The 25,000-nt window shown below is 38.5% G+C and overlaps 1 protein-coding gene across 2 annotated transcripts in view; it reads right to left on the bottom strand.

The window, feature by feature from the left end:
• enpp2 (ectonucleotide pyrophosphatase/phosphodiesterase 2) overlaps nt 1–25,000 on the bottom strand; it is a 175,225-nt gene that overhangs the window by 15,977 nt on the left and 134,248 nt on the right. The window contains exons 12-23 of one of the 2 annotated variants that reach the window (XM_060921389.1): nt 24,902–25,000; nt 21,951–22,076; nt 21,723–21,754; nt 21,481–21,608; nt 18,318–18,399; nt 18,152–18,239; nt 17,685–17,854; nt 15,365–15,500; nt 14,941–15,080; nt 13,404–13,539; nt 10,122–10,199; nt 1,525–1,657 (exon numbers count right to left, since the gene is read on the bottom strand). The exon at nt 24,902–25,000 is cut by the window's right edge and continues 10 nt beyond it. In XM_060921389.1, the coding sequence (XP_060777372.1) occupies nt 1,525–1,657; nt 10,122–10,199; nt 13,404–13,539; nt 14,941–15,080; nt 15,365–15,500; nt 17,685–17,854; nt 18,152–18,239; nt 18,318–18,399; nt 21,481–21,608; nt 21,723–21,754; nt 21,951–22,076; nt 24,902–25,000 (1,348 nt within the window). The remainder of the gene's footprint in view (nt 1–1,524; nt 1,658–10,121; nt 10,200–13,403; nt 13,540–14,940; nt 15,081–15,364; nt 15,501–17,684; nt 17,855–18,151; nt 18,240–18,317; nt 18,400–21,480; nt 21,609–21,722; nt 21,755–21,950; nt 22,077–24,901) is intronic. The other variant, XM_060921390.1, reaches the window with a different exon arrangement.

The following is a 25,000-nucleotide window of genomic DNA, read 5'->3' as shown; positions in this document are numbered from 1 at the left end:
CACAGATAATGTTCTCTGGAAATATTCCTGAGCCCGTTTTGTGATTTCCAATACAAAAGCATGTCTGTATGTGATGCAGTGCCGTCTAAGGGCCCGAAGATCACGGGCACCCGGTATGGTTTTCCGGCTTTGACCCTTACACACAGAGATTCTTCCAGATTCTCTGAATCTTTTGATGATATTATGCATTGTAGATGATGATATGTTCAAACTCTTTGCAATTTTACACTGTCGAACTCCTTTCTGATATTGTTCCACTATTTGTCAGCGCAGAATTAGGGGGATTGGTGATCCTCTTCCCATCTTTACTTCTGAGAGCCGCTGCCACTCCAAGATGCTCTTTTTATACCCAGTCATGTTAATGACCTATTGCCAATTGACCTAATGAGTTGCAATTTGGTCCTCCAGCTGTTCCTTTTTTGTACCTTTAACTTTTCCAGCCTCTTATTGCCCCTGTCCCAACTTTTTTGAGATGTGTTGCTGTCATGAAATTTCAAAATGTCTCACTTTCGACATCTGATATGTTGTCTATGTTCTGTTGTGAATACAATATCAGTTTTTGAGATTTGTAAATTATTGCATTCCGTTTTTATTTACAATTTGTACTTTGTCCCAACTTTTTTGGAATCGGGGTTGTATTCGTCTTTTTTGAAGCAGAATACTCTGTCGTTGCACAGTAAAAAAACCAAAATAAAACCAGGACTTGAAACAGACGCGAGACATATTTACAGCAGAGCTTCACACATAGTTGAAATGTGAGTCCGTCAAAAAGTGCCCTCTCTGGAAAACCACAAGAATCATACCCACTTCAGTTGTTATTACAGTTACCACCATGTACAAACATTGTTGCACAGTCCTTGAAATTTTGGGCTTATAATCACATTTCAACAGTTTGTATACCTTACTCTAGTGGACTATACGAAAGTGGGTCAGTTTTAGAAATGCACTCTATGCTGTCTTCTCACCACAAGTAACAGGCTCAGTATATGACCTGTCGCTCTGAAATTCTGCACAGTTAATTTCCATCTCAAAAGATCATTTTTGGCAGCAGAGAAACACAAAAATCTGAAGTTTGATTTTTGGACTATTGCGGACCCACAAACTATACCCTGATTGTGAAACAACCCTTATGGAGTTTCATTTGCTCATATGCACAAAAGTAATAAAATGATAATATTGCTGTGCCAGATTGGTATATATGCCGATTAATGCAATTATCAACTCAGAATTCCGGTATATCACTTGAATAATCTGGTAATTGCTTAAATCAGATAATGATTGCATTGTTTGTCCACAAACAGAATGTCTTCTGACTAACACACAAAGCTTAGTCTGGATGGTTTTGTAGTGTGTATGTGTTTCGAGGCCTTGGAATAGGGCAGGGTGAAATGACCTTTCCAATGTTACTCCACAAAAGCAACAAACTGTTCAACAGCCTTATAGTATGTGCGAAACAAAATTCAAAAGGTAATTGGAAAACCTCTTCCACAATGCAAATATTCATAATCTTCTCAATTCTCTTACCGTTTCATCTTCTCTTCAGTGTCCCGAAGGCCATCAAAGTCATAGTCATAGATGGGCCCGACAACCATGTTAAGGCCATTCCTCTCACTGGCATACTTCTTTATCAGAGTATTCTGGAAGTATGTCCACATGCCTAGAGAGACAGATAGACAAATAAAGAGAAGGAGGGATATTTAGACAAGGAGGCCAGTATGCAGTCAAAGTAATATCTATTTAGGCACTGCTTAAAAGCGGAGCTCCTGATAAGTGTAAAATGTGTTTGTAAGGGGCGGCCAGAGTGGTCACTCATTATTCCTGTTTCAGGCAGAGCGGTCAGCCCAGGAAGCTGTATTTGTTAGCCTACAGACACTCGCTGTGGAGTTTATATTCACCATGTGACTCCGTCAGAGGTTTAGCATGGTACGTTATAAAGCTTTACTGTTTGTTATCCTGATATATCATTTATGCACAGTGTAAAGTTTGTGTGTGCTGTTTACTGAGTACGTTTTGGTTGTGTTCAGTGCATTGGTTGAACCATGGTTTAGCATGAGACTTTGAGCGCAGAAGCTAATGGTGCACATTTGGCTAACTTGTAGAGGTTGAGTGGAGCAAGGTGTGTAACGTTCAGAGCATAGTCTGTAAACATTACTCTACAAAATTATGTATTTGTTTACAACCATGTTACATTAATTATTTTTGTTTTCTTTAGTTTTCACAGTGCTTGTGTACAGTATATGGTGTTTAATGTCCAGTGCTCGATGCTGTAGTTGTGTTCAAGAGGAATAAAATGCATCTGCACCCATCTGAGACTCTCTGCTGTTGTTCTTAATGCCAAGGACTGCTACAGTGTTAGCAAATAAGCCCACATTATTTTTTAAAAGCAAATTAAACATAAGCGCTGGATAAAAACCCATCTATCTTATGTTTATGAGATACGTAGCTTTGCACTTCTGTTTGAGTTCCCTGTGGTGGTACAAGTTCATATGTATAGACATCGTACGATCGCAAAAGCCATTAAAAATCAGGTTGATATTCTCTTAAGTATGGAGCTCCACTAAAATCACGATCTTGCACTTTTTCATTTTGCCACATTATAATCAATAAATTATTTCATGACAAGAGAAGTGATTAGATGACATTTTTGAGAGAGAGAGAGAGAGAGAGAGAGGGAGAGAGAACTCCGAAGGTGGCAGCTCTTCAAAGGGAACTTCAGTGCTCCCTGTTCCAGTCCAGCTAATGGAAAGCAGACAATGCGAAATGTGAAGCCTTAAATAAACTTACGTCCTTTAACACTGAAAATGTGTTGAATGTTTATACATGTATTTGTGTGTTTTTTTTTTTTTTGGTAAATGTTGAATTGTTTAATAATTTAAACATTTAGAGCAGTTTAAAAAGATCTGACAGACAGAAGTATCTGTGTACGGAAGTGCTTTACTTGCATTTTCCACTGAACTAATGGATTTTCTTTACATTCAATGACATTTTTGTGCCAGCTTCACTGTTTTCTTGGCATTTTGTAAGCAAAACTATGGGTAAGTATTTGACATGATGTTGTAGTTGATGCATATTTCTCTGTTGGCATCCGTGTGTGTTAACTGATGTATTTCCTCTAGGGGATGTGATGTGTGTGACGCACTACTCATACAAAGGGACATTTCTAACCGGAGTTCATACCATAGCCCATACACACACGACTTTGAAAGACACCAACACACACACACACACACACACACACACACACACACACACACACACACAGCCTCTTCTTTAAAGACCCCCCCCCCCCGAATTTCATGAAGGCCATTCCACCTCAGAACGACAACAGATTACGCAGAAGACTCTATACAACCTGATCATTTGAACCAGACTTCATTGAGCAAAATCAAATCTGCGTGACGCTGTTCCTCATTTACCAAGAACACACTAAATGCTCCGAGCAGCCAAATGCCTTCTGGTCATCATGGCAGACTTCAAGCATTTGCTTTCATATTCGGCTTTAACATGAACAGCTGTTTTATGTTTGATGATTTCCTGATGCTACCTTCTATTCTTGTTCACTCTAATGCTTAGCATTGAATGCACTGTGTGGCTGACAATGCACTATATGGCCAAAAGTATGTAGACACATAACTATCACAATCTTGTACTCATTCCAGATGTTGTTTCCACTCTGCTGCTATAACAGCCTCCACTCTTCTGGGAAGACTATGCTATAGTTTGGAGCATGGCTGTGGGTATTTTGTCCATTCAGGCTCAAGAGCATTAGTGAGGTCAGGCATTGATGTCAGATGAGAAGGACTGGAATGCAATCAATGTTCCAGTTCATCCCAAACATGCTCAGTAGGGTTGAGGTCAGGGTTCTGCACAGGCCACTCAAGTTCTTCTTCACCAACCTTGGCAAAACATGTATTCATGGACCCTGCTTTATTCATTGTCATGCTAGAACATGTTTGGGCCCCTTAGTTCAAATCAATTAAATCTTATAACAGCATACAACAGCTTCCAACTTTCTAGGAACAGACTGGTGAAGGCCCACATATTGGTGTGATAGTCAGGTGTCCACATACTTTTGGCCATACAGTATGTTCTTGCCTTGTCTATTCCATTGGCAGTTTATCATCAATTATCAGTGAACCATGTGAAGCTGCCATGTAATGAGTAAACTATACTGCATCTAGTTATACTTTACTCGCAAACAGAAATCAGACATTTTGCTGCTTTATTTTAATTGTGTGTCAAATATGAAGAATGCAGGAGAGTGATTGGTGAAGTTTATTAAGGGGTTCAGTCACAGTCCATAGCTCTGGTCATAGTACGGGCAGACAACCTTAAAATGAAACAAGTGGAGCAGAGAAAGTGATCCTGCATTCCAGAAGATTCAGAAAGTCATTATATTGACACAGTAATGTGCTAGTATTTGCCAGCACATTCGAAAGATTTTGAAATTGCTTATTTTACCATCATAATGTTGCACTGTTAATCTGGCTAGTTGTGTTATCAGATCTCCAATTCAGCCAACATTAGCTTAATCCCTTAAACCTAACCACCAAAAGCAACTACAAAGCATATAATTCAGTAACTACAACCCTGACAAAAATTATGAAATTAATTTTTGTTTAATAGCTGAACATTCTGGCTTTGTGAAAAATACTTCAAAACAAATTAAATTAAATCATTTTAAGTGTGGCATGGTGGTGTAGTGGTTAGTGCTGTCGCCTCACAGCAAGAAGGCCCTGGGTTCAAGCCCAGTGGCTGACGAAGGCCTTTCTGTGTGGAGTTTGCCTGCGTGGGTCCAGAAAGTCCAAAAGACGTGCAGGTTAGGCTGATTGGTGGCTCTAACTTGACTGTAGGTGTGAATGTGAGTGTGAATGGTTGTTTGTCTCTATGTGTTAGCCCTGTGCTGATCTGGCGTACCTCACCTCTCGCCAATAGACAGCTGGGATAGGCTCAAGTTTGCCTGCGACCCTGTACAGGATAAGCGGCTACAGATAATGGATGGATGGAAAATAATTTTAATTCATAGCATATTTGTTTTCCAGATCAAGTAGTAGAGGAATAAATTACGGAATCACTTTGTAATTTGTACTTCTAAAATAAATGCTGGCACAAGTCTAAAAAATGTAAATTAATCTTCATTTAAAAGTGTACACATAGATTTTAATGAGCTGTTGGATTTGGCTAACTGAAAGGAAACATTGCCCCAATAAGAGGAGTTGTCAATTGAAACAATGGAAAAGATTATAAAAGTTAAGAAGGAAATCCAACACGGAGTCTGGTAGAAGATGTTGGTTGTTCCCAGTCAGCTGTGTCCAAAATTTGGTGCAAGTATAATCGAAATGGGAAGGTTATAAAAGGAAAACATACAGGTAGACCAAGGAAGCTGATAGAAAATGCTAAGCAATATGCCTTGGAAAGAGAAAATGCACAACAAATGTAAAACAAATGAACGGGAGTGGACTGTGGATGATTGGATGAAAGTGATGTTCAGTGATGACCCATGAATCTGCATTGGGCAAGGAGATGATGCTGGAACGTTTGTCTGTTGCCGTGCCAATAAAACTTATAAAGATAACTGCATGAAGAAAACAATCAAATTTCCCCACTCACTGATGATATGGGGTTGCATGTCAGGTAAAGGACCAAGAGAAATGGTAATAATTTCTTCAACAAATCAGTGCACAGGTGTACAGTGAATTTTTGGACACTTCTCATTCCATCACTGAATGGTAGTGAAGTAATTTTCCAAGATGATGATGCATTTTGCCACAGAGCAAAATGTGTTAAAGCTTTTCTTCATGAAAGGCATATCAACTCACTGACATGGTCAGCAAACAGTCTGGCTCTCAAGCCAATTGAAAATTTATGGTGGAAATGAAAACAAATTGGTCCATGATAAGGCTCTATCATGGAAAACTGATCTGTCAACTGCTATATGAGAAAGCTGGACCCTGACTGATGAAGAATACAGGTAGTCGTCGACTTACGACTGCGTTTGGTTACGACTGACTGGTCATAAACCGATCTGGTCGTAAGTCGGCCTATGTTAAATGAACGTAAGCATATTGTGATGTGTAATGATATTGTAATCATCTTAAAGTCTTATTTTATCAACATTTTCTTATTTCATTACCTTGGCTCATTATTTGGTTTAAGCCAAACACTGCATACTACACTGCGTACAGTACAATTCGTTTAATATGTGCAAAACAAAAAATACGAAATACAGGTGTGAAAAACAGAAAACATTTTAGTTTGAAACATACCAAAATACAAATGTAAAACATAGCAAAATACAAAATTTAGTGACCGCTGGCATCACTGGTGCTTGGCTGTGTGTCGTCTACGTCATCATCAGCTGTTGCAGCGCTCGGGCTGGCGGGAGCATTTGCTCATTTTATAAACCAGGAGGTGGAAACTGTATGACTGAGTGCGTGAGGGAGCATGAGAGAGACTGCGCATGCACCTGGAGCTGGGGCGGAAACTGTTGTACGCGGCGAGAGGCGCTGCCAGGAGCTGGGGCGGAAACTGTCGTATGCTCAGCTAGCTCAGCTGGGAAACACTTGCCAGTCATAACCAGACGGTCGTAAAATCGATCGGTCGTAAGTCGCATAGGTCGTAAGTCAACGACTACCTGTATTGTCTTTCATTAGTGAAGTCCATGAGGTCCTCAAAGAATTCAGACTTATGGTAGTACTAATTGTGATTTTTGTGTGTTTGTTGACAAGTCCATAATTTTTCCTTTACATGATTTTTTTTTTTTGGGGGGGAAGCACCATTAAATAAATTTGTCTCTCTCATATCTGATTTATTTGCTTGGAAGTTTAAAAAAAAAAACCTGGGTGAACATCCTCCAAGCGTGTAGATTCCATAATTTTTGCCAGGGGTTGTACAATAAAGTGTTCATTAAATGCAGTTGGACATAGATTGAGTGAGGAATAGTCTGGAGAAACCATCAGGTCTTGGAAGTTTAAAAGCCAAAACACACCGGAAAATCATGAGTAAAAACCATCAGTTCCAGACAGATAAGAGCGGCGAATAGTTTACTCACTTTAACCAATGGGGTTACTAGTGGCAGCTCATCCATCAGCTGTTCACAACTCCATAAATTTTAAATTCCGTTAAAATCCTAATTACCTCTTGAGTGAGGTCATCCTAACGTCCTGCCCCACCAAAACCTACGGTTACAAGCTGCTGCTAGGGGTACAATGAGAGCATGACATGTTTTTATGCAATGAAATTAAAAGGATAAATTTACTTCTTTTATAATATAAATTTTATATTACAAGACTGTGGTTGCCTTTTGTTGATGAAACCTTTTGGTCTGGCCTGCATTTCTCATCGGGCCTATTTGCGAACTTAAATAGTTTCACTGCATCTGTATACATACAAGCATGGTCTTCTGGGGCTGCTTTTTAAGAGCTGAACATGTTTTGAATTTTTAAATACTGAATAAATGTCCTGCTGCTGTCTGAGAAACGGACTGAGTGTACAGTGGCTTGAATAATTATTCAATTCTTGTTACGTCCTTGATTAGTTACCCTACATAAGTTCTGGATTTTCCCTTTTTAGCTGCTGAGCATTACTGTGGTTGTCAGTAACAGCACTGAAAACCAGAGTTCAGAGCAGCCTCCAAACATGGCCGCTCTGGACTACACCTCCCAAGATTCACAGCGCCCTTCGTCATCAGAGTATACCTGTACCCGCCTCCAATTTTCCTGCAATCACTTCCCCTATATAAGCCCAGCTCTTACTCTCAGTCACTGTGAAGTATTGTTCTGTATCCCATACCTGAATACATCAAGCCGTTTGGTTTCCTGATGGACTTCCCAATTTAGACCTCAGTTCTCGCTATTCTTCTGACCTGGTTCCTCGTCTATCCTGTATCACTCTGTTCGCTGATCGATTGACCCACACCCGTTTCCTGACCATGATTTTTGTCTCACGATTTAGCTTCAGTTACAGTTTGTGCCGCACCTGCTCTCCCCTGCACCTGCAAGTGCCTGCGTTTTGACAGTTATGTTATTGTTTTTGCATTGTTGCTTGCATTCAGTTTACAAGAAAGCTGGGATGCTATGTAAAATGAAAATTAAAACAAACAAACAAACCCAGAATGCAATGACTTGCAAGTCACAGGAACCGTATATTTCATTGGAAATAGTACAAAGACAACATACTGAATGTTTAAACTGCGAAATTTTATTTTTAATACAGTTATTTTGAACTTAACGCCAGCAACAAAAGTTGGGACAGGGGCAATTAAAGACTGGAAAAGTTTAAAAAAAAAAAACACACCTGGAATGTCTCACAATTAATTAGGTTAATTGACAACAGGTAAGTAACATGACTGAGCATCCCAGAGAGGCTGAGTCTATCAGAAATAAAGATGGGGAAAGAATGAAAGACTGTGTGGGCAAATAGTGCAACAACTTAAGAATAACACTCCTCAAAATAAAATTGCAAACAATTTGGGAATCACATCATCTACTGTTCATATAAAAAGATTCAGAGAATCTGGAGAAATCTCTGTACGCAAAGGAGAAGGCTGAAAACCAACACTGGATGCCCATGATCTTTGAACCCTCAGACGACACTACATTAAAAACAGATGTGATCCTGTCGTGGGAATTGCTGCATGAACTCAAACATGTCTGGAAACTAAATTAATCACTGCATTCACAAATACAAGTTAAAACCATCTATAAACGATATCCAGAGACACCGCTGTCTTCTCTGGGCTCGAGCTCATTTACGAAGGACTGAGGTGAAGTGGAAAACTGTCTTGTGGTCTGATGAATTGAAATTCAGACACTGTGTCCTCTGTGCTAAAGAATAGAGGGACCATCCAGCTTGTCATCAACACACAGTTCAAAAGCCAGCATTTATGATGGTATGGGGGTTCATTAGTGCACATAGCATGGGTAGCTTGTACATCTGGGAAGGCACCATTAATGCCGATTATACAGATTTTGGAGCAACATGCTGCCATCCAGACAACTTCTTCAGGGAAGAACTTGATTATTTCAGCAAGACAATGCCAAAACACATTCTGCATGGCTCCGTAGTAAAAGAGTACAGGTGCTAAACTGGCCTGCCTGCAGTCCAGACCCGTCTCCCATTGAAAACATTTGGAGCATTATAAAATGCAAAATACGACGAAGGAGACCCCAAACTGTTGAGCAGCTGAAATCATATATCAGGCAAGAATGGGACAACACATCCCTTTCAAAACTACAGCAACTGGTCTACTCACGTCTCAAATATTTATAGTGTGTTGTTAAAAGTAGATGTGATGCAACACAGTGGTAAACATGCCCCTGTCCCAACTTTTTTGAAATGTGTTGCTGGCATCAAATTCAAAATGAGCATGCATTTTTCAAAAAACAATAGAATTGATCAGTATCAACATTTGATAGTTTTTGTACTTTGTTATTTAGTCTTTGTACTATTTTCAATGAAATAATGGGTTTCCATGATTTCCAAATCATCATATTCTGTTTTATACACACACACACACAATCCCAATTATTTTGGAAATGGGGTTGCATGTTGAGCTTGCCAATGGTAGCCTTGGTCTAGTAATTTGTTGTTTTGCAGTTTTTGGTTCTTTTCTGTCTGCCCTTGCATATCCACCACCTCAAATTTGTTACAGTTTTGGTGCAGAAGTCACATAATTAGTTGAATGGAATCAATCTGCATGCAACAGAAGTGTAACAATCTCAATACACCTGTTCCTGAAAGCCCAGAGTTGTTAAAGAACAATACTTTAACAGAATAATAAAAACAATGGTGCAACCAAAAATAATAATAAAAACAAGTCTGGGAACACAGCATGTCATCAGGAATTTACATGCTCAGTTCCTCAGCACCGTCTGACGTTTTCAATAGTTAAAAGCGTGTACAAAATGTCTCCTGCTTATGAATGCGTGTATTACAATTGTATTACAACTGCATGTTATCGTTTTTGCATTGTTGCTTGCATTTACAACCCAGTTTCCAAGAAAGCCGGGATGCTGTGTAAAATGGGGGGAACCCATAATGGTGATGACTTGCAAATCACGGGAACCCTAGATTTCATTGGAAATAGTACAAAGACAACATACTGAATGTTGCATACTTACGTTTGAATGCTGGGTACATTGGGACCGTGTTGGTGATCAACAGGGCATCATATCTTGCATCGTTACTGGAGGCCAACTCTGTCAATAATGACACAAGGACCAAACAGAGCAAATCATTTAATTGCGTATGCATTTTTCCCCAGTTACATAGTAAGTACGGCTTATGCCAGTCACCTCAGAGAATCCAAAATTTCAATGGGAGCCCCTCAGTGTGTGTGTGTGTGTGTGTGGTGTGTAAAATATGCGAATGAGTGAAATATTTTTCAACATGAAAAGATAAACCTCATATCTTTGCACCACTGTGTAATATTCTTTATATTATATCCACAAAAAATATGAAGGCTAAATCAAGAGTTTTAATTTTGAACCGTTCGCCATTTTGGAAACACGTCTAGTTAACAGGAAAACACTGGGAGTGACGTCATCGGAGTGATACTTCACTCCGATGACGTCACTCCCAGTGTTTTCCTGTTAACTAGACGTGTTTCCAAAATGGCGAACGGTTCAAAATTAAAACTCTTGATGTCCCTCAGAGCTGCGATGTATTTCATATGAAAAATGCAAGTTCAACACGAGAAGATAAACTTTATATCTTCAAGCCAACATGTGATTTTCTTTTTATTATATTCACAAACAAGTACCCAAATTTATCAAAACAATTAATCGATTTCCTCATGAGTGAGGATATTTCAATAGTCACTCATATGATAAATGAGTGGCGTATTTCCCAGTAAAACACTATTTTTATGTTTAACTAGATATGAGCAGTTGTGTGCTCTGATAACCTAGTAGTAGAGTAGCCAATCAACTCGTATACCTTGAGCAAAGAAAAACAAGATGGTGGAGCGTGTTGCTGAACCAACTGAGGACCAAAAAAAAAAAAAAAACCTCTACTCGAAAACAAAACCCCCAAAATTAAGTATTTAAAAGAAACAGAAATAGCTAAAAGAATTTTATTTGGTCCACCCACCCACCCACCCAATATCTCCTGTTCCACACTCCAGCCCTTTTAAGTTGGTTTGCCAACCGCCGAAAAACCCTAAAGAAGAAGAAAACCCTAAACAAAATGCAAATAAATAAATAAATAAATAAATAAATAAATATATATGGAATGAAAGTATTTGATGGTAAGAATGCATTTTCCCCCCAAGAATTATTATAGCATTTTTTCACAAATTGCTACCGTCGTTTCACTGGTTTGTTTACATTCTAAGTGGAAATGATTTCGCTGAACATTTTGTATAAAGATTTTATCTATCAAATTTGCAAAAAATGCTGTTTCTCAACCCAGTGAATGTGGATGTAATAAAACAGTTCTTCCACTGAATCTTGTCGTACATGGCTTATAGCCTCATCAACCATCACCTCATGTACAACTTGATTTTGTGGAATAACTAATATAGGGCCTCCATTGGAAAGCCACAATCAAGCAACTAAATTGTTGAATTTCCAAAATAAGCGGAGATATAAACAAACACTAGAAAACGATTGTAGCAACGTGAATGAATTAGGGAGGGAGCACCAACAGCAACAATTTTCCTTCCTTATGTGGCTTTATTTCATGTTGGCCATAGCAAAGTTCCTTAACTGCATTTTCAACAGAGAGGTAGAAGATTCTTTTCTTTTTAAATCAAGTCTCTTGTGAAGAGTGAAACTATTTTATGAACCAAGTAACAGAGAACATCGTTTTAAGTTCACATATTCTGCATTTTTTTAAAATTGATGAACATAAATGATGAAACTATGTGGTGTTTATCAGTGAGACTTGGTCTTTAACAAGTGTGACAAGTTGGTTGGTAGACGCTTCCTTCCTTTTTCAGGGAAAGCAACTCTGATGCATTGAGAGATTAGTTTGCATCTCAACAGCTCACTACATTTTTAAGTGGTCTGAAGCAAAATTAAAACTTTGACAAAGAATCTCTGTCAGATACAATGAGTGTGAAGTTTTTAACAAGCGTGCTCTGAGTGCACAATATCCCCCGCTGGCAGCTATATCTAATGCTATAAGTGCTTAATACACCCTCATGAAATTGTCAAAGTACAAGTTTGGTAATCAAGACCCATAACTCTGGTAAAATGCAACTGAATTGAACAAAATTGCAATACGTGTATTACCGACATATAAAAAAAGAATCCTGTCAAGGTTCATGAAATTCCTCCAAAAATTATGAAAGGAGTTGATTTCAGAAGGCGAGTACCCTTCCTGGGATCGACAGAGGGACATCACCACGACATAATACCCCTTTGGGCCTTTCGGCCAGCGGGGGATAAAAATGATTGAGTATTGTTTGTATAATTGCTCTTAAGATTTAGTTTTTTTTCTAAGAATTAGAAAAAAAACCTAAGTATTTACCTTTTAGCTTCTTATATAATTACAATGACATAGATAAATAATTTCCACAATACATAAAGGCTACATAAAGGCTATCCATTTTACACCAAAAGGACTGTTTAAAAAGACAATCTATTTTCACGCAAAGATTTTAACCATCTACTGTCGCTTGATGACTAAGTATGTTTAAATGTTAAATTTAGTAGCTAACTTAAACTTCCTTTTTAACAGCATTTAAAAAAAATCTAAAGTCATGGAAAGTCACTTAAAGTTATAAGACTTCTTAAAGTTAAGTGAATACACTGAAATTTAGTATTTTATAAATTTTTAGGATACTTTAAGAATATCTTAAAGCTGTTTGTGGCAGCGGGGGCGTGGTCAAGCGTCGGACTGTGAAGGGAGGGCGGAATCAGGGAAGGTAAGTGGCAGAATCACTGCACCTGACGGGAATTAACCTGTTTGTGCGTCTTCCCCAGTGACCGTGCCCTATAAGAGAAGAGGGAGCGCAGAGGAAGGGAGCTCTCCCGACCAGAACACACGTGTGTGTCATATACACACACAATATATATATATATATATATATATATATATATATATATATATATATATATATCTGTGTGTGTGTGTGTGTGTGTGTGTTTATATACACACACTATATAAAGCTGAAAAGCTAAAATAAAAAGAGTTACTGAGAACTCAGTTCTGACCTGCTGCGCTTCTGTGCTCCACCCACCTGGTATAATTCTACACTGTTAATTCATCTTGTGAATGTATAATATACTGTATTGTGTATCAGACTTGGAACTTGTGTTTAGTGTTGTCTTTGGCAACTCGAGATGCCGAGGCCATCTCTTTAGATTTTAGAGCAATGTGTGGAACACTCATTTGAAAATACCCAATAGATCATATCTTCATGTCAATTATTAAAGTTATTCATTTGTATGACTCACGAGGTGGGTAGAGAAATGCGTAGGAGATCTGTTTGTCTGCTTGGTAGCTGGTGCAGGACTGGCTGGAGGCTGGAGGCACTCGGGCATCAGGTCTCACACATGTATTCAGAGCTTCAGGTAGAACAGTAACGTCAACCTGGAATATGCAAACCATATGGCCAGCTGTAAAATTAGTTAGTTTGACAGAAATCACATTTCAAAAGAAGAAATATCCTGATCGATATGAAAGTGTGAGAAAGTTGCCCTTCTTGAAATGTCATGCAAGAGAGATCCTGGACTAAAGGGCTAAAAATATGAAAAATACGTCTCAATATGACAAGAGTCGTCTGTTTGTCTATGTAAATACTGGTATGTGGCTGAAGATTTGATTCAATTTTATTATATCTAGGCGCTCCAATCTTAAGAGAATATGGTAATGCATCAACCTGATTTTTGATGGCTTTTGCAACCATACGACGTCCATACGTACAAACATACCACCACAGGGAACCCGAACATAAGTGCAAAGCAACACATCTCAAACACCTGACTACCAGACAACTAAATTTGTATCTTTATTCACATAAGATAGATGGATTTTTATCAGGCTTGTAGTACTCGAATCCAGGACTGATATTCAATCCTAACTATATAGTAATGGTGTGACATGAAAGCACTGGTTCACTGCTGTCTACTAGGCACCCAGCAGAGCCACACCATAATATATATTTTTGTTGTTTCTGGCACATGGCATGTGGTGTCAAAGAAAGAATATGTACCAATGCGTATCTCATTGGTATCACTCTCACAAGACAACACAGCAATTTATTGACATGAAATACACATTTGATGGTTCAGATACTACATTATTAATCTATTCAGGTCGATTTTGTGTCCTTGAAAATAACGTGTTCATACACTCATCAGGAGCTTTGTTTTTAGGCACTGCCTAAATATCTATACAAGTATGAGCATTAATGATAACTTTGTGGCTTGCATATAATCCAGAGCAGTTATATTAATTTCCTCAGGCTAATTTATGACCAAGAACAAAGTTGATGTTTTATTTGTTGGCCAATTTAATGTATAATTAGCCTGGAATATTAATTAATACAACTGATCAAATGAAAAACAACAATCGAACAAACTCTTCATTGACCGTTTTGTTTTGCATTTTATAAACTGAACTGTGTGCCTTTTAAAGTGACAAAGTATATCCCTGATGGGAATGCTTTTTTTTAAGTTCTAAAATATTTCGCTTTGTGCTACATCACTTACTAGCACCAGTGCTACTTGCTCAAACATACAGCACTGCATCCAAGAAAGCATAATTGCACCGATAAATGCAATGCAAACACAGTCAGCGTTAGTGTCGTGTATCCTAGTGCCACACAGTGTATTTGCTAGTTCAAAATAACACAGCAATAAATTGTTGGTGGTAAATTGTTTAAAAAATATGAATTGCTGAATGGAAACAGTGTTTGAAATCCAACTCGAGTCTCTTACTAGTCCTGGGTCAGATTCACTTCATGAGGAGTTCAGTACATGAGAATCGTACCTGTTTAGTGAGCGTGAAGGAGGTCCACAGAGGCATGGCAAATGGTTCACTATATCCGCTGATGTAGTCACTGTGGTGCAAGATGCTGTACTTTGTGTTGAACATGACTGCTGGTCGACCATAAGGAAGATTCTTGCTGTCTATAAAATAAGAGAAATACCTATGGAAAAGCTATCATTCCTAGCTTCAAAAGCTTATTGCTAATTTGACTTGAATACAAGTTGAATCTAACAAATTAAATTTCATTACTGAACATGTATATTAAAATACAAAAAGTACTAAAAAAGCTATATACAGACAGCAACCATTTGAAAAATCTCAATATGAAACACTGAGAAATATCTAGGTCATTTTTCTAGCTTTAGTCCTATAGTAAAAACAGTATGTGTGTTATTTGGATTGACACTCAGGCAGGGGAAATTACCATCAATAACTTGTCTCAGTCGCTGATTGAGTTCCTCCACTTTGTTCTGTAAGAGACAGAGCCACAGTGACTCCAGGTTATAGGCTCTTACCAGGGACACTTTCAAAGCCCTCTGCCCCCTACTTTTTGAACGCAACTGCAAAAGATTAAAGGTGAAAATCTCTAGCAAGAGGGTTTAAACAAGAGCACTGTTTGGAGGAAGAAAACATTATTCTGCTTCTTTCTTTTAAGCCTTTCTTTTAAGCATATTGTTCTATTCACAACTTAGCTCCAGGGCCTCTGCAAAGTTGATGTTAAAATTCCCAATCTAGCTTCTCCATCTCTGTCCTGACCAATTTAAATACAATAATACTGATGGAAACAGCAACCCAAGCACCTAGTTATTCTTAACTTAAACCTACTATGATCATCTGTGTTTATTTATATAATATAAATAAACAGTTATTCCATGAACATGAGCTGATAGCCAACAAGGCGCATAGTGCAGACTTGGCTATAAGCTATGTATGACAAGATTGAGTGGAATAACTTATTATATTCACATTCACTGAATTTTGAGAAACGGAGCACTTTTATTTTTTGCAAATTCGATAAATAAAAACTTTAAACAAAATGTCTGACAAAACAATTTCCACTTAGAATGTAAATAAACCAGCAAAATGACAGTAGCAATTCATGAAAAATGCCATCATAATTCTTGAAAAATAAAAAAGTTGTTCTTACTATCAAATACTTTTATTCCATACTTTGGGTATTTTTTGTATTTTTTGGGGGTTTTGTCTGAGTTTTTATTTTGTCCTCAGTTGGTTCAGCAACATGCTCTGCCATTTTGTTTTTCTCTATTCACGGTATACGAGCTTATAGCCTAGTAGCCAATCAGAGTGTGTGATTGCTCACATCCAGTGAATGTGGCTAGACTCTTTTATATATATTATTTATTTTCCCCCTGCTTTCAGCTTATATCATACGATATTACACAGTTGTGTGAAGATATGAAATTTATCTTTGAGTGGTGAATATGTGAGCGACATGAACAAGTGAAAATATTTTTCCAACACAAGAAGATAAACTTCATATCATCACACCACCACATAATCTCATCTCTATCTCTAGCTGCTTTATCCTGTTCTACAGGGTCACAGGCAAGCTGGAGCCTATCCCAGCTGACTACGGGCGAAAGGCGGGGTACACCCTGGACAAGTCGCCAGGTCATCACAGGGCTGACACAGACAACCATTAACACCTACGGTCAATTTAGAGTCACCAGTTAACCTAACCTGCATGTTTTTGGACTGTGGGGGAAACCGGAGCACCCGGAGGAAACCCATGCGGACACGGGGAGAACATGCAAATTCCACACAGAAAGGCCCTCGTTGGCCGCGGGGCTCGAACCTGGACCTCCTTGTGAGGCGACAGCGCTAACCACTACACCACCATGCCACCCCCACCACATAATGTTGTTTTATATTATATGGACACATCCACAAAAAAAATGCAAGTTTTTGAAAAGAATTTTAATTTTGAACTGGTTTGCCATGTTGACAACACGCATACAGTCAGCAGGAAACCACTGGGAGTGATGTCATCAGAGTGAAATTTCAGGAAATAATTCACTCAGATCCACGATGTATTTTGTATGAAAAATACAAAGTTTTTCAACACGAAGATAAAATTCATATCTTCAAGCCAATATGTGATTTTTTTTTCTTTTTATTATATAGACACATTCCCAAAGTACCCAAATTTATCAAAACAATTCAGCGATTTCCTCATGAGTGATAGAGATTTATGCTACAGTTTTGGTTCTCTGTGTCCCAGATGTAGCTCGTATGAACAGTGGGAGTGGTATATTTCCCAGTAAAACACTTGTGTCCATATAATAATAGTTTATGTGCAACAAAGAGAACACACTTTCTGAAATTGTAGATTTTAGTAGTACTGTTGCACTTGCAGGAACAATAAATTTATTTTGACTAAAACAGAACACAAGTGTTAAATGTCATTTACCTTGTAAGATTGCAGTGCAACATCTTGCAGAAATACAGGACAAGACCAAAAAAGCAGAATAAAGCACAGAATATACTGCACATGCAATGGGTTTACAGTTACCTTTTATGTTACTAAGAAACACAATAATCCAAAGCTAAGACTTGGAAGGAGATGCTTTTTCATAACCGGTTATAATTAGGCAATTTGAAAATGTGGTTTTAGGTTAGTCACATGAATGGTTCATATTGCCATTTGTGCATACTTTAAAGATGTTATCACATAGTTCAGTGGACAGTCTATAATGACGCTCTGAATATACTTTGTTACTGACTTTTTCATCACATGTGCAGCCCAGGTCATCAGTTATGGCATTGACTAGCCCAGATGCAGTTGGTTTGGACACCTCTTCAGGCATGCTAGGTTTGTGGACAGGATTTCTCAGCAGGTGGTTCAGGCTACCATGGGTCCCATTGTTGGGGACTGGCTTCAAGCCAAGGAGATCTAAAAATTACACATATGAGAAAGTTTAGCGATTGTAATTCACAGAACATGTAGCGATTATTTCTACAATATGGTCTGCTAGTGTAGCTATGGGATCTGAGATATGCCGTCTGTAAGTAATCATCTATCACTCAGTTATATGCTATGGTGTAACCATTAACAGAAAATAATGCATTAGCTTCATGTAGCCTACAACTTGAAAATTTTGAATTTTAGTATTCTCTTTTTAAAAGTGTGAATCTGCTGGCACGTAAAATTAGTGAAGACAACAGAAAGATAAAATAACAGTGGTCATACCACACATGACATTGTACAGTTCTATATTTTCAAATGGTGGGACCTTGGTCTTGAATTTAAACATTGGTCCATATCCAAGGAAAATGGTCTAAAAAGAGAGAATCAAATGGGTGAGAAACACACCACAACTCAGTTCTAAATCCAACAAGGGACCATGTGTGTGTACCTGCATGCTGTTGATCTTGTTATCATATCCGTGGTCACCTGAGAAGCCGCACTTCAGATTCCTTTTCCCTTCAGGGGGCTTTCTGTGGCAGACAAAGTTAACTGGTTCATTATGCCCATTTGACATTCCACAAGTTAAATATACAAGTTCGTATGAACAGACACAGAATCCTGATGAATCTCAAGCTACTGTTCAAACTAAACAGAAAGTCTTTTGATCATGGCTGATAATGACACCTATTAAATGTTACAGTAAATACTGTGGTTCCCTTAATGCAGTAAGCACACAGTGTAAAATCAGACCACAGCTGGATGCTTTAACACACCAGCATTCTGCTTTCAGCTTATTTCATTCAAGCATATGATTAAAAACCCTCCATGCTACAGTTTCCAACAGCAGAGAAACTGTCCTGTGAAGAAACTGTTGCTTCAGAGCTCTGGTGCCACCGATTAGACAGGTCTGTATCTCAACTGGTCAGTGTGAAAGAACCTTTTCAGTTGGGCACTGATACATGCCAAGGCAAACAGCATAGGGAGACCTGACCATAAGTCTTCTTCTCCATCTTCTTTATGGAATGTTTTCCGAGGATGCCACTAGTCCTGGGAATTACCTCATGGGTTTGCTTTAGGAATAGTGGCTTTCCAGTGTGGGCTTGCAATGAATGTTTATGAGTTTTGAAGGTTGAGGGTTTAACAGCAGCGCTAAAAACTGAAAGAAATTTCCAGGGCACTTGTTTGTATAGTTAACATAGTTTAAGGGAAATGTTCAGAGTTCTTACAAGCCTTACATTTGCTGGCTAATTAAGCAAACTGGAGCTTAGATATGGATGGATGTACTATCAGTGATGCATAATGAAAGCCATGTGACGTGAAAGCCAAAATTTAGCAAACTCTGAAAATTGGAACATGGGGGGGGGAATCAGGGTGGAAAACAATTGTTGGACTTTTTAAAAAATTAATCTGCTTTTGGTAGTATTGCATAAATTATTCAGCTTTTTATACTTTCAATATAAAAGTATGCACAGTAATTTTCAGCAGTTTGTGCTACAGTAACCCTTCTGTGGGACTGGATCATATTGGCTAGCCTTTGTGCCCCACGTGAATCAACAAGCCTTCGGCACCCATGACCCCGTCGTCGGTTCACCGGTTGTCCTTCCTTGGACCACTTTTGGCAGATACTAACCACTGCATACTGGGAATACCCCCACAAGAGGTTCCATTTTGGAGATGCTCAGACCCAGATATCTAACCATCACAATTTGGCCCTTTTCAAAGTTGCTCATATCCTTACGCTTGTGTGTGTGTTTTTTTTTTTTTTGGCTTCCAACACATCGAATTCAAGAACTGACTGTTCTCTTGCTGCCTAATGTATACATCCCATTGCTTGACGGGTGCCACTGTAACAAGATAAATGTCATTCACTTCATCTGTCAGTGGTCATAATGTTATGGCTGATTGGTGTATATTATAATAAGCCATGTGATAAATCTAGAGAGATCAGAAATTGACAAACATGTTTAGGGTAGCACAGTGGTTAGCACCGTCGCCTCACAGCAAGGTGGTTTTGGATTCAAACCTCATGGCCAATGGAGGCCTTTCTGTGTGGAGTTTGCATGTTCTCCCCATATCTGTGTGGGTTTCCTCCCACAGTTCAAAGACATGCAGATAAGGTGTGGCACCAGCCAGTGCATACTTGGTGCCAATCCCAAGATAGATTGGGGAGGGTTACCTCAGGAAGGGCTTCTAGTGTGAAAACCTAATCAAATTTGTGGATCATGATGATCCACTGTGGTGACCCCAAACGAGAGCAGCCAAAAGAAGACAAATGAAAAAGGCTTAATGTATAGTACAGAGCAATAAAAACCTCTTTTACAGATATTTCTTCATCAAAATGATAATACCCGACAATAATTAAACAGTTAAAGATTTTGTGTGGGCTTCATGTTGAGCAAGATGGCATGCTTTCAGGTAGTGAAAGTCAACAGTGCCACAAGGTAACTTTCAGTCAAATTTGTATCTGTCATTATTTTTTTTCTTTTTCAGACCCCCCCCCCCAAAAAAAAAACACCCACACGTGATGTTTTTGTCCATTTATAATCTAACTCCAGCTTTATCACAGGGTTTCTTATAATTTTCAAACATTTTCTTGACTGAAAATGTATGAGTCAGTGTGTGAAATAGCCACTGAGATAACTGGATGATAGATGCAATAGTGGTCAAGAAAGGCTGCCAGCGCCTCTACTTCTTAAGGAGACTGAAGGACTTCAAACTCCCACTCAAGGTACTAAGGAACTTTTACTCCTGTACTACTGAGTGTCCTGAGTGGGAGCATCACTAACTGGATGGGAAGCACCACCAAGACAGATCAGCTGACTCTCAGGAGGGTGGTTCACTCTGCTGAGAGAATCATCAGGACCACCCTCCCTAACCTACAGGACATTTATTCCAACCACTGCAAGGACAAAGCCAGGAAGATCGCCAGCGACCCCAGCCACCCAAATAATAGACTGTTCTCCCTGCTGCCTTCAGGGAGATGCTACCGACAGCTGAAAGCCAACACTGAGAGAATGAGGAGGAGCTTCTTCCCTCAGGCCATCAGACTGTTGAACTGTTCACAATGATAACAAGGTACACTACTATGCACTACTGCACTTTGGACTTTAAGGACTCGTAACCGCACAATCACCACATCTCTGCCATGCGTCCACTCATTAATATAGTTCCCCCCTTCCCCTTTATTTCTATAGTTTTTAATTTCTTATCTATATACTTTTACACTCGCAACGACCTAAGGTACATAAGAATTTCACTGTAATTACTTGTAATATGTGACCAATAAAACTTGAACTATGTGCAATGAAACTGTGACAAACATTCTGTAAGGAAACTAACATTCAGCTATTGATGTTCAGAATTGTCAATTACAATAGCTTTCAATTTGATGGGAAAATATTTTAAAATGAACAAATTAAATAACTCATCAGGCATTGGAGTCCTAATTTAGCATCGCATGTTACCTGTCAACTTCAGTTAACATTGCATTTTGTCAAACTTTCACTGAATTAACAGATGTTAATCTAGCATAACTATACCTCTATATCATATGTGTTACAGTTATGCCCATCAATGCATCTTGATTCACCATTATGGATGTATTTATTTACTTTGCTACATGCCATTTTCTGTCCACCATCAGGTGAATCTCCTCAATGCGGCGATTGTTGGCATAGTGGAGGCGTTTGGGAAGATGTTGCTTCAGGTACGGCTTGAAGTGCTGGTCTGGCTTTTTACACTACAATAGGAGTCAGATGCAGCAGAGTTACAATGCCTAATTTACACTTGAATAACAATGATATAAAAAAAAAAAAAAGAGAGGATGTGTAGCTATGTGAGCATGTGGACTCACTGTAAGGTTTGCCACTACTGCTTTTGCATCATCTAGAAATAGAGAAATAAATTTGTTACTGTTTCAATGCCAGACCTTCTGATAGAAATAAAATAAAAAGAATTCTGAATCCGGGAAACATAAGTGCTGTACCAACAGTCCAAATAACATGTACACCAACTACACCACATTGGTAGACTGATGATGCAATACTTTCGTAATTCTACACTCTCTTCTTGACTTGCTTACATTTTGAGTTGCTCTGATTTCGAGCTCTGATTCTCCCAACACAGCCAGGAATCAGGTTGATATCATCAATGTTGGACATATAAGAGTTGAGGAACTCTGTATGGTCACAGTGAGCTTCCTCCATCCCTAAGACAGAGTACAGTTTAGATGCCTACTTCACTCCAAGGTACACCATGAAGAAGGAATTTGAATTAGTTATACTGTTAACAGTTTGCTATACACATTTACCAACAAACAAACAAACAAACCTGTAAAAATATTTGCAGGATGCCCTTCTAAATAAGTTACACATTTTTTAACAGGCAAAATACCAGGGCAAATTTACACTCTCTCTCACACACACACACACACGGGGAGCTGCATTAATGATTTATAATTTAATATTTCATAAGTTTACAATTCTAAAAAAGTTGGGGTGCTGTGTAAAACGTAAATAAAAACAGAATGCAATGATTTGCAAATTGTTTTTGACCTTTATTCAATTAAATACAATACAAAGACAATATATTTAATTTAATGTTCAAACCAATAAACTTTGTTTTTTGTAAATATATATTCATTTATTCTGAATTTGATGACAAACAAGTTCCATAAAAGTTGGGACAGGGGCATGTTTACCACTGTGTTACATCACTTTTTTTTTTTTTCTTCTTTAAACAACATTCAGTAAGTGTTTGGGAACTCAGGACACTAATTGTTGAAGTTTTGAACATTAAATTCTTTCCCCATTCTTACTTGATATACAACTTCTTTTGCTCAACAGTCTGGGGTCTCCATTGTCATTTTGTGCTTCATAAATATGCCACACATTTTTAATGGGAAGCAGGTAAACTGTCTTTGACCAGTTTAGCACCCACACACTCTTTTACTATAAAGCCATGCTGTTGTAACACATGCAGAAAGTGGCTTGGCATTGTCTTGCTGGAATAAGCAGGGATGTCCCTGAAAAAGGTGTTGTCTAGATGGGAACACATGTTGTTCCAAAATCTGTATGCCCCTTTTAGCAGAACTCCTGCGTAGGCCTTTGGCCCGTGCAAGCGGTGCCCCATAGGCATAGAGTGTAGATACATAAAGAAATCCATCGAGTTGTTTTCTGATGGTATCGGTCCTGTGTGCGTGTGCCTGCCACTACAGGAAACCCAACAGCTGAACAGTGAGCAACCCCATCGAGTTGTTTTCTGATGGTTTCGGTCCTGTGATGTAAGAAAATTCTACAACCCAGAAACAGATGGGAGCTCCGCTTTTAGGCAGTGCCTAAATCTATATATTAGCATTAATGCTGCCTGAACAGATGTGTGAGTTACCCATGCCATGGGCACTAACACACCCCCATACTGTCACAGATGCTGGCTTTTGAACTTTATGCTGGTAACAATCCGGATGGTCCAAATTGCTCTTTAGCCCAGAGGAAACAGTGTCCATGATTTTCAAAAACAATTTGAAATGTGGGCTCATCAGACCACAGTATATTTTTCCACTTTGCATCAATCTATCTAAAAAGAGCTCGGGCCCAGAGAATTCAGCTGCATTTTGGGATATTGTTTTTATTATATGGCTTTCACTTTGCATGGTAGATGCAGCGACGAACTGTTTTTACCAACACTGATTTTCTGAAGTGTTCTTTATACAATCATGTTGGTTTTTAAATGCAGTGTCTCCTAAATGAGCAAAGGTCACAGGCATTCAATGTTGGTTTTCAGCCGTTCCCCTTATGTGCAGAGATTTCTCTGGATTCACTTAATCTTTTGATGATATGGATTGTTTATGATCTCCTCCCTAAATTTCTTGCAATTGTACATTGAATAACATTGTTCTTAACTTGGACAATTTGCTTGCATAGTTTTTCAGAAAGTGGTGAATCTTACTCCATCATTGCTTGTGAATGACTGAGCCTTTCCAATTAACCTGTTTACCTGTAAAATGTTCTAAACGTGCTTTTTTTTTTAAATAAAAGTTATTAAAAATAAAAAAAACAACTTTCCCAACTTTTTGGGAATGTATATTAGGTATCAAATTCAGAATATTTACAAAAAACACTAACTTTATCAGTTGCATTCTGTATTTGTCTACATTTTACAAAGCATCCCAACGTTTTTGGAATCGGGTTTGTAGTTCAGTGTTTCCTCCAAACTGCAAACACAGTAATAAAATTTTAACCATTGCACTCAAAAAAAAAAAAAAAAAATCCCACATCTTATATGCTGTCTGCCCTTTTGCGTAATTGGTATTTTGATCAGACAATACATGCTTAGTCTAAATATTTTTAGTACTTTTCTGAATGCATTTTTGGGGAAAAAAAAATATTGCCGAGGAAATAATCTTCATTCCCGTTCATTACACCCGTGATGCATGATTCTCCAGCATTGGTTTCATTACAATTAATTCACAACATCATAACCACTGGTAGTGCTATTGCACTCAGTTTCACAAAATAATCCCTTTTAAAAATACTTGTCCATAAATATGGACAATGCAGGAATCATAAATGAAACCTGATACTGACTTTGGGGGGGGCTTGTTAAGATGAAGACAGATTAAATCAAACCTACTAATCTTTTACCATAGTCTGCTTTTCCCACAGAGTTTGATCAATTTTAAAAATTTGCAACAGCTACGTTCTAACTAACAGCTTAAGTCAAAGTCCCTCCTGTGCCAGGACCTGGTCTTCCTAGGCAGTCTCCAATCAAAGTACTAACCAGGCAAATCAGGCAGCACCGATCTCAGTTTCTATAGCCCTCTGCTGCTCATCTATTACATAGATAAGCTAACAGTGGGAGCCTGATCTTCTGGTAACCACAAGAGTTTGACTCCCTACTTGCGTCATGTCTCGCCATGATCTTTGGTATGACCCGACCGCGAGTAGAACTCACGATCTCTTGGGTGAGTAGAACCCCGTTAATTAGAACACCTTTAATATTAATACACATCATCAAAGGAGTGATCAGAGGTACCATGATCTCCAACCATAATGATATTGACACATCGATGGAGGTTCATCTGTTTGAGGCCATCCATCAGTTGCCCAACCACCTTATCAATCTCTTTCAGTG

Source organism: Neoarius graeffei, chromosome 5 (genome assembly GCF_027579695.1).
Source record: "Neoarius graeffei isolate fNeoGra1 chromosome 5, fNeoGra1.pri, whole genome shotgun sequence".
Classification (NCBI taxonomy): domain Eukaryota; kingdom Metazoa; phylum Chordata; class Actinopteri; order Siluriformes; family Ariidae; genus Neoarius; species Neoarius graeffei.
Note: the sequence above shows the minus strand (reverse complement) of the source record. Positions and strands in the feature narration are given on the sequence as shown.